Below are 15,753 nucleotides of genomic sequence, written 5' to 3' on the forward strand. Positions count from 1 at the left end.
ATACACAGGCCTCACATCCATCCTGTATTATTACCAGAAGATACACGGGCCTCACATCCATCCTGCATTATTACCGGGAGATACACGGGCCTCACATCCATCCTGTATTATTACCAGAAGATACACGGGCCTCACATCCATCCTGTATTATTACCAGAAGATACACGGGCATCACATCCATCCTGTATTATTACCGGGAGATACGCGGGCCTCACATCCATCCTGTATTATTACCGGGAGATACGCGGGCCTCACATCCATCCTGTATTATTACCGCGGGATACACGGGCGTCACATCCATCTGGTATTATTACCGGGAGATACTCGGGCCTCACATCCATCCTGTATTATTACCGGGAGATACACGGGCCTCACATCCATCCTGTATTTTTACAGCGAGATACACGGGCCTCGCATCCAGCCTGTATTATTACTGGGAGAGACATAACCCTTACATCCAGCCTATGGTACTAGGAGAGAGACAGCCTCACATCCAGTCTATATTCCTGGGAGAGACACACATGCCTCTCTCATAGTAATATAGGTTGGATGTGAGGTGTGTGTCTCTCCTAGTAATATAGGCTGGATGTGAGACAGGCCTCACATCTAGTCTATATTACACACACCTCACATCCAGCCTGTTATACTGGTATAGAGGTCTCACATACAGCCTATATTACTAAGAGAGAGACACACATACCTCACATTCCGTCCACATTACTGGGAGAGACACAGGCCTCACATCCAGTCTATATTACTGAGAAAAACACAGATCTCACATCCAGCCTGTATTACTGAGAAAAACACAGATCTCACATCCAGCCTGTATTACTGAGAAAAACACACAGATCTCACATCCAGCCTGTATTACTGTGAAAGACACAGAACTCTTGTCCTATCTATATTGCTGTCAGATAGACATAGCCTCACATCCAGTCTATATTACTGGTAGAAACACAGGTCTCACATCCAGGCTACATTACTGGGAGGGAGACATGAATGCCTTTCATCCAGCCTATATTACTGAGAGAGGGACACACAAGGTTTATGTTCAGCCTACATCACTAGGAGAGACACAAAGGGTGATGTCCAGCCTACAGTGGATATAAAAAATCTACACCCCTTTTGATAAAATCAAAGATTTTTTGTCATGGTTTATGTGAAAGTTCTTGGCTTGTGTGTCAGGGGTTAATGCTGCTGGCCTCTTTCTGGTTATGTGAGGGCTTTAATAGCCTCTATTGGGCTTCGTTCCTTGTCAGTTATACTTCTGCCCTCGGCTGAGTTAGTTGACCCCTGTGTGCTTGTGCATGCTTCTGGTATGATCTCCTGTTTCTGACCCGGTCTGTCTCCCTGTTTGGCTTTTGTCTGTTGAGTCGGTATTGTCTGTTTGTTTACCTGGTTTCTGCTCCGCCTTGACTGCCCGTTTTGCGTATTCCCCTGTTACCTCTGCTGCCCTCCATGGTTTCTGACACTTGGCTTGTACCTGACCTCTCTTCTGTATCTCGCGCTTGTACCTCGCTGTCCTCCCGGTATTGACCTCAGCTCTCCCGACCTCCCTTCTGTCCTGCCGGTCCCTGCCGCTCTCCACTACCTCCTTCGGGAATGCGTTGGCTGGCTCCACCCCGGTCCCTCCATCTGCGGTCAGGTGCTGCAGGTCCTGCACGTCGGCAGTTGCGTCCCAACCCGGCCGACTTTCCATGAGCTACGAGCGCCACTTGTCTTGCACCCAGCTGGATACGTAAACTGACCGGAGTGCTGTTCCTGATATTTTTGTCATGGAAAAAAACACTACAAAGAAGAATAATTTCAGATCTTCTTTTCCTCCTTTGATATGCCCCATAATCTGTACAATTCGATTAAAAATTAAATTGAAATCTTTTCAGGCGAAGAAAGAAAAATTTTGTAAAATAATGTGGTAGCATAAATCTGCAAAACCTTACACTAATACTTTGTTGCAGTCTCCTGTGAATTTCTGGCAGTGTTCAGTCTTTTTGGGTCAGAATTTACCATCGCAGCACATCTAGAAATGGTGATTTTCGCTGGCTTCTCCTTGTAGTAGCTCCACGTGTCAGATTGCAGGGGCATCTCCCATGTACAGCGCCCTCTTCAGGTCACCACAGATTGTCACATAAGTTCAGGTCTGGGTTGGGCTCGGCTGTTCCAGAACTTCCATCTTCTTCTAGAGAAGCCATTCTTTTGGTAATTTGGAGGTCACTTAGGGTCATTGTTGCACTGAAAGGTGAAATTCCTCCTCATCTTCAGCTTTTCAGCAGAGGCCAGAAGGGTAAATTTGATTGATATTTATTCTGTTCATAATTGCCACCCCCTTACCCAAAGCCCCAGTTCAAGCTGCTGAAAAACATCCACAGAGCACAATGTTGCCCCCACCATGCCTCACTGTGGGGATGGTGACCTTATAGTAATGAACAGTATTGGCTTTGCACCTTTTGAAATTATGGCCAAATAGTTCCTGCTTGGTCTCATCAAACATAACATGTTTCCCCAGATATTTTTGGCTGACTTTATGGAGGTCTTGGTAAAACATTGTTGGTGTTGGATGTTTCTCCTTGTAAGAAAAGGTTTTTGTCTTGCCCCCCTGACCACACAGACAGGACAATTGAATACGGGAGTTTGTTGTCACACGTAATCAGTAACTGCCAAATATTCCTACAGTTCGTTTAATGTTGCTGTCACCTCTTGACAGCCACCCGAACCAATTTTGTTAAGGGCGTCTAGCTCTAGGTAATGTCGCTGTCGTGGCAAATTTCAGCCCCTTCTTGATAACCTCAGTGTCCATAGTAGGTGTGATGTTTTTCTACCTGCTCCTGATAACTTTGCAAAATGAGATCCTTTGCTGTGTTGCCAGCTGTTTATGGACCAGAAAATGTCAGGAAAATCCTACTAGAGCAGCGACACTTTATCAGAATGGCTGTAAATGACGGCAGCTGAGTGCTGACTACTATGTAGCATAAGGGGAAATGTGATCAGCCGATTCTGAGCACAACCACATTCCCAATTACAAGAGGGTGTTAAAACTTATGCAACCACATTATTGTAGTATTGTTACCTCCCCCTCCCTCCTAAAATGATTTCAGTTTATTTCTCAATGGATCTATACACACGTTGGACAACATTAATGGGTGAAAAAGTTGTGAAATGATTCTTCTTGTAGGATTATATTTTACGTGACAAATTCCTGGAATTTTACCTGGGGCGTGAAGACTTTTTATATCTACTGTATATACTAATGAGCTCCAGTCTCACCTATTTTACTAGCAGAAACACACAGGCCTTACATCCAGCCTATATCACTTGGGCAGACTCCGGCACAAGAGAGAAATCTGAAACTTGGGTCAGGTGCGATGAAAATGAAGGAATAAAGGTTACGGAATGAAACCTGCTGGTTCCTACAGTTGTGGTGCAGACTTTGTCCTGATTCTGACACCTGGCAATGTGGGTCCCTTCAATCACTCCGACTACAGGTAATTCCAGGTGACCCCACTCATTTGCCCAAATGTCTGACCAGGAAAAGTGATTCACTTACCCAAGCAATGGCCATGATGCCCACAGCAAACAAACTGGGCCCCAGGAGGTTCCACAAGCCATGTCGATCCAGCTGGAGAGCCATGGACAACAACATGGCCCCAAGGAGGTAAAGAACCTGGAACAAAAAGAGAAGAAGCAATCGGATTTTTATCAGTAACTGAGCGACAAAACACCTGTCCAAAAACGAGAAAGACAAGAACACCCACACTGGCATCCGGTCACACAACTGCATGGCACCTCCTGTACCACCAGAGTGCCCCATACCCATAAACACTGAATCACAGTACCCCCACCCACAAACAATAACAATCACAGTGCCCGACCCACAAACAATAATAACCACAGTACCCCAACCCAAAAGCAATTACAGCCACCGTGCTCCAACCCATAAACAATAACAACCACAGTGCCCCAACCCATAAACAATAATAACCACAGTGCCCTCCACCCATAAACAATAACAACCACAGTACCCCAACCCATAAACAATAACAACCACAGTGCCCCAACCCATAAACAACAACCACAGTGCCCTCCACCCATAAACAATAACAACCACAGTGCCCCAACCCATAATCAATAACAACCACAGTGCCCCAACCCATAAACAATAACAACCACAGTGCCCTCCACCCATAAACAATAACAACCACAGTGCCCCAACCCATAAACAATAACAACCACAGTGCCCCAACCCATAAACAATAACAACCACAGTGCCCTCCACCCATAAACAATAACAACCACAGTGCCCCAACCCATAAACAATAACAACCACAGTGCCCCAACCCATGAACAATAACAACCACAGTGCCCCAACCCATGAACAATAACAACCACAGTGCCCCAACCCCAAAACAATAACAACCACAGTGCCCTCCACCCATAAACAATAACAACCACAGTGCCCTCCACCCATAAACAATAACAACCACAGTGCCTCCCACCCATAAACAATAACAACCACAGTGCTCCAACCCATAAACAATAACAACCACAGTGCCCCCACCCATAAACAATAACAGCCAGTGCCCCAACCCAAAAACAATTACAGCCACAGTGCCCCAACCCATAAACAATAACAACCACAGTGCCCCAACCCATAAACAATAACAACCACAGTGCCCTCCACGCATAAACAATAACAACCACAGTGCCCCAACCCATAAACGATAACAACCACAGTGCCCCAACCCATAAACAATAACAACCACAGTGCCCCAACCCATAAACGATAACAACCACAGTGCCCTCCACCCATAAACAATAACAACCACAGTGCCCCAACCCATAAACGATAACAACCACAGTGCCCCAACCCATAAACAATAACAACCACAGTGCCCCAACCCATAAACAATAACTACCACAGTGCCCCAACCCATAAACAATAACAACCACAGTGCCCAACCCATAAACAATAACAACCACAGTGACCAACCCATAAAAAATAACAACCACAGTGCCCCAACCCATAAACAATAACCACAGTGCCCCAACCCATAAACAATAACAACCACAGTGCCCCAACCCATAAACAATAACAACCACAGTGCCCAACCTATAAACAATAACAACCACAGTGCCCCAACCCATAAACAACAACCACAGTGCCCCAACCCATAAATAACCACAGTGCCCAACCCATAAACAATAACAACCACAGTGCCCTCCACCCATAAACAATTACAACCACAGTGCCCCAACCCATAAACAATAACAACCACAGTGCCCAACCATAAACAATAACAACCACAGTGCCCTAACCCAAAAGCAATTACAGCCACAGTGCTCCAACCCTTAAACAATAACAGCCACAGTGCCCCAACCCATAAACAATAACAACCACATTGCCCCAACCCATAAACAATAACAACCACAGTGCCCCAACCCAAAAACAATTACAGCCACAGTGCCCTCCACCCATAAACAATAACAACAACAGTGCCCCAACCCATAAACAATAACAACCACAGTGCCCCAACCCAAAAACAATAACAACCACAGTGCCCCAGCCCAAAAACAATTACAGCCACTGTGCCCTCCACCCATAAACAATAACAACCACAGTGCCCAACCCACAAACAATAACATCCACAGTGCCCCAACCCATAAACAATAACAACCACAGTGCCCAACCCATAAACAATAACAACCACAGTGCCAACCCATAAACAATTACAGCCACAGTGCCCCAATCTATAAACAATAACAACCACAGTGCCCAACCCACAAACAATAACATCCACAGTGCCCCAACCCATAAACAATAACAACCACAGTGCCCAACCCATAAACAATAACAACCACAGTGCCAACCCATAAACAATTACAGCCACAGTGCCCCAATCTATAAACAATAACAACCACAGTGCCAAACCCACAAACAACAACCACAGTGCCCCAACCCAAAATCAATTACAGCGACAGTGCCCCAACCCAAAAACAATTACAGCCACAGTGCCCCACACCATAAACAATAACAACCACAGTACCAAACCCACAAACAATAACAACCACAGTGCCCCAACCCAAAAACAATTACAACCACAGTGCCCCAACCCAAAAACAATTACAGCCACAGTGCCCTCCACCCATAAACAATAACAACCACAGTGCCCAACCCACAAACAATAACATCCACAGTGCCCCAACCCATAAACAATAACAACCACAGTGCCAAACCCACAAACAGCCACAGTGCCCCAACCCATAAACAATAACAACCACAGTGCCCCAACCCATAAACAATAACAACCACAGTGCCCCAACCCATAAACAATAACAACCACAGTGCCCTCCACCCATAAACAATAACAACCACAGTGCCCCAACCCATAAACAATAACAACCACAGTGCCCTCCACCCATAAACAATAACAACCACAGTGCCCCAACCCATAAACGATAACAACCACAGTGCCCCAACCCATAAACAATAACAACCACAGTGCCCCAACCCATAAACGATAACAACCAAAGTGCACTCCACCCATAAACAATAACAACCACAGTACCCCAACCCATAAACAATAACAACCACAGTGCCCTCCACCCATAAACAATAACAACCACAGTGCCCCAACCCATAAACAATAACAACCACAGTGCCCCAACCCATAAACAATAACAACCACAGTGCCCCAACCCATAAACAATAACAACCACAGTGCCCAACCCATAAACAATAACAACCACAGTGACCTACCCATAAACAATAACAACCACAGTGCCCCAACCCATAAACAATAACCACAGTGCCCCAACCCATAAACAATAACAACCACAGAGCCCCAACCCATAAACAATAGCAACCACAGTGCCCAACCTATAAACAATAACAACCACAGTGCCCCAACCCATAAACAACAACCACAGTGCCCCAACCCATAAATAACCACAGTGCCCAACCCATAAACAATTACAACCACAGTGCCCAACCCATAAACAATTACAACCACAGTGCCCCAACCCATAAACAATAACAACCACAGTGCCCAACCCATAAACAATTACAACCACAGTGCCCCAACCCATAAACAATAACAACCACAGTGCCCAACCCATAAACAATTACAGTCAAAGTGCCCCAACCCATAAACAATAACAACCACAGTGCCCTAACCCAAAAGCAATTACAGCCACAGTGCTCCAACCCTTAAACAATAACAGCCACAGTGCCCCAACCCATAAACAATAACAACCACAGTGCCCCAACCCAAAAACAATAACAACCACAGTGCCCCAACCCAAAAACAATTACAGCCACAGTGCCCTCCACCCATAAACAATAACAACCACAGTGCCCAACCCACAAACAATAACATCCACAGTGCCCCAACCCATAAACAATAGCAACCACAGTGCCCAACCCATAAACAATAACAACCACAGTGCCCCAACCCAAAATCAATTACAGCGACAGTGCCACAACCCAAAAACAATTACAGCCACAGTGCCCCACACCATAAACAATAACAACCACAGTACCAAACCCACAAACAATAACAACCACAGTGCCCCAACCCAAAAACAATTACAACCACAGTGCCCCAACCCAAAAACAATTACAGCCACAGCGCCCCAACCCATAAACAATAACAACCACAGTGCCCCAACCCATAAACGATAACAACCAAAGTGCACTCCACCCATAAACAATAACAACCACAGTACCCCAACCCATAAACAATAACAACCACAGTGCCTCCCACCCATAAACAAAAACAACCACAGTGCCCCCACCCATAAACAATAACAACCAAAGTGCCCTCCACCCATAAACAATAACAACCACAGTGCCCCACACCCATAAACAATAACAACTACACCACCCCTAACAGTGCCCAACATCCCTAAACATTAACAACCACAGTGCCCCAACCCATAAACAATAACAACCACAGTGCCCTCCACCCATAAACAATAACAACCACAGTGCCCCAACCCATGAACAATAACAATTACAGTGCCCTCCACCCATAAACAATAACCACCACAGTGCCCCAACCCAAAAACAATAACAACCACAGTGCCCCAACCCAAAAACAATTACAGCCACAGTGCCCTCCACCCATAAACAATAACAACCACAGTGCCCAACCCACAAACAATAACATCCACAGTGCCCCAACCCATAAACAATAACAACCACAGTGCCCAACCCATAAACAATAACAACCACAGTGCCCCAACCCAAAATCAATTACAGCGACAGTGCCACAACCCAAAAACAATTACAGCCACAGTGCCCCACACCATAAACAATAACAACCACAGTACCAAACCCACAAACAATAACAACCACAGTGCCCCAACCCAAAAACAATTACAACCACAGTGCCCCAACCCAAAATCAATTACAGCCACAGCGCCCCAACCCATAAACAATAACAACCACAGTGCCCCAACCCATAAACGATAACAACCAAAGTGCACTCCACCCATAAACAATAACAACCACAGTACCCCAACCCATAAACAATAACAACCACAGTGCCTCCCACCCATAAACAAAAACAACCACAGTGCCCCCACCCATAAACAATAACAACCAAAGTGCCCTCCACCCATAAACAATAACAACCACAGTGCCCCACACCCATAAACAATAACAACTACACCACCCCTAACAGTGCCCCACACCCCTAAACATTAACAACCACAGTGCCCCAACCCATAAACAATAACAACCACAGTGCCCTCCACCCATAAACAATAACAACCACAGTGCCCCAACCCATGAACAATAACAATTACAGTGCCCTCCACCCATAAACAATAACCACCACAGTGCCCCAACCCATTAACAATAGTAGCCACAGTGCCCTTCACCCATAAACAATTACAACCACAGTGCCCTCCACCCATAAACAATAACAACCACAGTGCCCGCACCCACATACAATAACAACCACAGTGCTCTCCACCCATAAACAATAACCACCACAGTTCCCCAACCCAAAAAGAAAAGCAACCACAGTGCCCTCCACCCATAAACAATTACAACCACACTGCCCTCCACCCATAAACAATAACAACCACAGTGCCCGCCACCCATAAACAATAACAACCACAGTGCCCGCCACCCATAAACAATAACAACCACAGTGCCCGCCACCCATAAACAATAACAACCACAGTGCCCTCCACCCATAAACAATAACAACCACAGTGCCCTCCACCCATAAACAATAACAACCACAGTGCCCCCACCCATAAACAATAACGACCACAGTGCCCTCCACCCATAAACAATAACAACCACAGTGCCCTCCACCCATAAACAATAACAACCACAGTGCCCCCACCCATAAACAATAACAGCCACAGTGCTCTCCACCTATAAACAATAATAACCACAGTGCCCTCCACCCATAAACAATAACAACCACGGTGCCCTCCACCCATAAACAATAACAGCCACAGTGCCCTCCACCCATAAACAATAACAACCACAGTGCCCTCCACCCATAAACAATAACAACCATAGTGCCCTCCACCCATAAACAATAACAACCACAGTGCCCTCCACCCATAAACAATAACAGCCACAGTGCCTCCCACCCATAAACAATAACAACCACAGTGCCTCCCACCCATAAACAATAACCACCAGAGTGCCCCAACCTATAAACAATTACAACCACAGTGCCTGCCACCTATAAACAATAACACCCACAGTGCCCCAACCCAAAAAGAATAACAACCACAGTGCCCCAACCCATAAACGATAACAACCAAAGTGCACTCCACCCATAAACAATAACAACCACAGTACCCCAACCCATAAACAATAAAAACCACAGTGCCTCCCACCCATAAACAATAACAACCACAGTGCCCCCACCCATAAACAATAACAACCAAAGTGCCCTCCACCCATAAACAATAACAACCACAGTGCCCCACACCCATAAACAATAACAACTACACCACCCCTAACAGTGCCCCACACCCCTAAACATTAACAACCACAGTGCCCCAACTCATAAACAATAACAACCACAGTGCCCTCCACCCATAAACAATAACAACCACAGTGCCCGCACCCACATACAGTAACAACCAGTGCCCTCCACCCATAAACAATAACAACCACAGTGCCCTCCACCCATAAACAATAACAACCACAGTGCCCTCCACCCATAAACAATAACAACCACAGTGCCTCCCACCCATAAACAATAACAACCACAGTGCTCCAACCCATAAACAATAACAGCCAGTGCCCCAACCCAAAAACAATTACAGCCACAGTGCCCCAACCCATAAACAATAACAACCACAGTGCCCCAACCCATAAACAATAACAACCACAGTGCCCCAACCCATAAACAATAACAACCACAGTGCCCTCCACCCATAAACAATAACAACCACAGTGCCCCAACCCATAAACAATAACAACCACAGTGCCCCAACCCATAAACAATAACAACCACAGTGCCCAACCCATAAACAATAACAACCACAGTGACCAACCCATAAACAATAACAACCACAGTGCCCCAACCCATAAATAATAACCACAGGGCCCCAACCCATAAACAATAACAACCACAGTGCCCCAACCCATAAACAATAACAACCACAGTGCCCAACCTATAAACAATAACAACCACAGTGCCCCAACCCATAAACAACAACCACAGTGCCCCAACCCATAAATAACCACAGTGCCCAACCCATAAACAATAACAACCACAGTGCCCTCCACCCATAAACAATTACAACCACAGTGCCCCAACCCATAAACAATAACAACCACAGTGCCCAACCCATAAACAATAACAACCACAGTGCCCTAACCCAAAAGCAATTACAGCCACAGTGCTCCAACCCTTAAACAATAACAGCCACAGTGCCCCAACCCATAAACAATAACCACAGTGCCCTCCACCCATAAACAATTACAACCACAGTGCCCCAACCCATAAACAATAACAACCACAGTGCCCAACCCATAAACAATAACAACCACAGTGCCCTAACCCAAAAGCAATTACAGCCACAGTGCTCCAACCCTTAAACAATAACAGCCACATTGCCCCAACCCATAAACAATAACAACCACAGTGCCCCAACCCAAAAACAATTACAGCCACAGTGCCCTCCACCCATAAACAATAACAACAACAGTGCCCCAACCCATAAACAATAACAACCACAGTGCCCCAACCCAAAAACAATAACAACCACAGTGCCCCAACCCAAAAACAATTACAGCCACAGTGCCCTCCACCCATAAACAATAACAACCACAGTGCCCAACCCACAAACAATAACATCCACAGTGCCCCAACCCATAAACAATAACAACCACAGTGCCCAACCCATAAACAATAACAACCACAGTGCCAACCCATAAACAATTACAGCCACAGTGCCCCAATCTATAAACAATAACAACCACAGTGCCAAACCCACAAACAACAACCACAGTGCCCCAACCCAAAATCAATTACAGCGACAGTGCCCCAACCCAAAAACAATTACAGCCACAGTGCCCCACACCATAAACAATAACAACCACAGTACCAAACCCACAAACAATAACAACCACAGTGCCCCAACCTAAAAACAATTACAACCACAGTGCCCCAACCCAAAAACAATTACAGCCACAGTGCCCTCCACCCATAAACAATAACAACCACAGTGCCCAACCCACAAACAATAACATCCACAGTGCCCCAACCCATAAACAATAACAACCACAGTGCCAAACCCACAAACAGCCACAGTGCCCCAACCCATAAACAATAACAACCACAGTGCCCCAACCCATAAACAATAACAACCACAGTGCCCCAACCCATAAACAATAACAACCACAGTGCCCTCCACCCATAAACAATAACAACCACAGTGCCCCAACCCATAAACAATAACAACCACAGTGCCCCAACCCATAAACGATAACAACCACAGTGCCCCAACCCATAAACAATAACAACCACAGTGACCCAACCCATAAACGATAACAACCAAAGTGCACTCCACCCATAAACAATAACAACCACAGTACCCCAACCCATAAACAATAACAACCACAGTGCCCTCCACCCATAAACAATAACAACCACAGTGCCCCAACCCATAAACAATAACAACCACAGTGCCCCAACCCATAAACAATAACAACCACAGTGCCCCAACCCATAAACAATAACAACCACAGTGCCCAACCCATAAACAATAACAACCACAGTGACCTACCCATAAACAATAACAACCACAGTGCCCCAACCCATAAACAATAACCACAGTGCCCCAACCCATAAACAATAACAACCACAGTGCCCCAACCCATAAACAATAACAACCACAGTGCCCAACCTATAAACAATAACAACTACAGTGCCCCAACCCATAAACAACAACCACAGTGCCCCAACCCATAAATAACCACAGTGCCCAACCCATAAACAATAACAACCACAGTGCCCCAACCCATAAACAATTACAACCACAGTGCCCAACCCATAAACAATTACAACCACAGTGCCCCAACCCATAAACAATTACAACCACAGTGCCCAACCCATAAACAATTACAACCACAGTGCCCTAACCCAAAAGCAATTACAGCCACAGTGCTCCAACCCTTAAACAATAACAGCCACAGTGCCCCAACCCATAAACAATAACAACCACAGTGCCCCAACCCAAAAACAATAACAACCACAGTGCCCCAACCCAAAAACAATTACAGCCACAGTGCCCTCCACCCATAAACAATAACAACCACAGTGCCCAACCCACAAACAATAACATCCACAGTGCCCCAACCCATAAACAATAGCAACCACAGTGCCCAACCCATAAACAATAACAACCACAGTGCCCCAACCCAAAATCAATTACAGCGACAGTGCCACAACCCAAAAACAATTACAGCCACAGTGCCCCACACCATAAACAATAACAACCACAGTACCAAACCCACAAACAATAACAACCACAGTGCCCCAACCCAAAAACAATTACAACCACAGTGCCCCAACCCAAAAACAATTACAGCCACAGCGCCCCAACCCATAAACAATAACAACCACAGTGCCCCAACCCATAAACGATAACAACCAAAGTGCACTCCACCCATAAACAATAACAAACACAGTACCCCAACCCATAAACAATAACAACCACAGTGCCTCCCACCCATAAACAAAAACAACCACAGTGCCCCCACCCATAAACAATAACAACCAAAGTGCCCTCCACCCATAAACAATAACAAACACAGTGCCCCACACCCATAAACAATAACAACTACACCACCCCTAACAGTGCCCAACACCCCTAAACATTAACAACCACAGTGCCCCAACCCATAAACAATAACAACCACAGTGCCCTCCACCCATAAACAATAACAACCACAGTGCCCCAACCCATGAACAATAACAATTACAGTGCCCTCCACCCATAAACAATAACCACCACAGTGCCCCAACCCAAAAACAATAACAACCACAGTGCCCCAACCCAAAAACAATTACAGCCACAGTGCCCTCCACCCATAAACAATAACAACCACAGTGCCCAACCCACAAACAATAACATCCACAGTGCCCCAACCCATAAACAATAACAACCACAGTGCCCAACCCATAAACAATAACAACCACAGTGCCCCAACCCAAAATCAATTACAGCGACAGTGCCACAACCCAAAAACAATTACAGCCACAGTGCCCCACACCATAAACAATAACAACCACAGTACCAAACCCACAAACAATAACAACCACAGTGCCCCAACCCAAAAACAATTACAACCACAGTGCCCCAACCCAAAAACAATTACAGCCACAGCGCCCCAACCCATAAACAATAACAACCACAGTGCCCCAACCCATAAACGATAACAACCAAAGTGCACTCCACCCATAAACAATAACAACCACAGTACCCCAACCCATAAACAATAACAACCACAGTGCCTCCCACCCATAAACAAAAACAACCACAGTGCCCCCACCCATAAACAATAACAACCAAAGTGCCCTCCACCCATAAACAATAACAACCACAGTGCCCCACACCCATAAACAATAACAACTACACCACCCCTAACAGTGCCCCACACCCCTAAACATTAACAACCACAGTGCCCCAACCCATAAACAATAACAACCACAGTGCCCTCCACCCATAAACAATAACAACCACAGTGCCCCAACCCATGAACAATAACAATTACAGTGCCCTCCACCCATAAACAATAACCACCACAGTGCCCCAACCCATTAACAATAGTAGCCACAGTGCCCTTCATCCATAAACAATTACAACCACAGTGCCCTCCACCCATAAACAATAACAACCACAGTGCCCGCACCCACATACAATAACAACCACAGTGCTCTCCACCCATAAACAATAACCACCACAGTTCCCCAACCCAAAAAGAAAAGCAACCACAGTGCCCTCCACCCATAAACAATTACAACCACACTGCCCTCCACCCATAAACAATAACAACCACAGTGCCCACCACCCATAAACAATAACAACCACAGTGCCCGCCACCCATAAACAATAACAACCACAGTGCCCGCCACCCATAAACAATAACAACCACAGTGCCCTCCACCCATAAACAATAACAACCACAGTGCCCTCCACCCATAAACAATAACAACCACAGTGCCCTCCACCCATAAACAATAACAACCACAGTGCCCTCCACCCATAAACAATAACAACCACAGTGCCCCCACCCATAAACAATAACAGCCACAGTGCTCTCCACCTATAAACAATAATAACCACAGTGCCCTCCACCCATAAACAATAACAACCACGGTGCCCTCCACCCATAAACAATAACAGCCACAGTGCCCTCCACCCATAAACAATAACAACCACAGTGCCCTCCACCCATAAACAATAACAACCATAGTGCCCTCCACCCATAAACAATAACAACCACAGTGCCCTCCACCCATAAACAATAACAGCCACAGTGCCTCCCACCCATAAACAATAACAACCACAGTGCCTCCCACCCATAAACAATAACCACCAGAGTGCCCCAACCTATAAACAATTACAACCACAGTGCCTGCCACCTATAAACAATAACACCCACAGTGCCCCAACCCAAAAAGAATAACAACCACAGTGCCCCAACCCATAAACGATAACAACCAAAGTGCACTCCACCCATAAACAATAACAACCACAGTGCCCTCCACCCATAAACAATAACAACCACAGTGCCCTCCACCCATAAACAATAACAACCACAGTGCCCTCCACCCATAAACAATAACAACCACAGTGCCCCCACCCATAAACAATAACAGCCACAGTGCTCTCCACCTATAAACAATAATAACCACAGTGCCCTCCACCCATAAACAATAACAGCCACAGTGCTCTCCACCTATAAACAATAATAACCACAGTGCACTCCACCCATAAACAATAACAACCACAGTGCCCTCCACCCATAAACAATAACAACCACAGTGCCCTCCACCCATAAACAATAACAACCACAGTGCCCTCCACCCATAAACAATAACATCCACAGTGCCCCCACCCATAAACAATAACAGCCACAGTGCTCTCCACCTATAAACAATAATAACCACAGTGCCCTCCACCCATAAACAATAACAACCACGGTGCCCTCCACCCATAAACAATAACAGCCACAGTGCCCTCCACCCATAAACAATAACAACCACA

The 15,753-nt window shown here is 45.8% G+C and overlaps 1 protein-coding gene across 2 annotated transcripts in view; it reads right to left on the reverse strand.

Annotated features, from left to right (window-relative positions):
- Window positions 1-15,753, reverse strand: part of TMEM8B (transmembrane protein 8B) — a 241,517-nt gene that overhangs the window by 14,777 nt on the left and 210,987 nt on the right. For both annotated transcript variants that reach the window (XM_077281255.1, XM_077281256.1), the window contains one exon: window positions 3,545-3,661. In XM_077281255.1, the coding sequence (XP_077137370.1) occupies window positions 3,545-3,661 (117 nt within the window). The remainder of the gene's footprint in view (window positions 1-3,544; window positions 3,662-15,753) is intronic.

This window comes from Ranitomeya variabilis, chromosome 1, assembly GCF_051348905.1.
Source record: "Ranitomeya variabilis isolate aRanVar5 chromosome 1, aRanVar5.hap1, whole genome shotgun sequence".
Classification (NCBI taxonomy): domain Eukaryota; kingdom Metazoa; phylum Chordata; class Amphibia; order Anura; family Dendrobatidae; genus Ranitomeya; species Ranitomeya variabilis.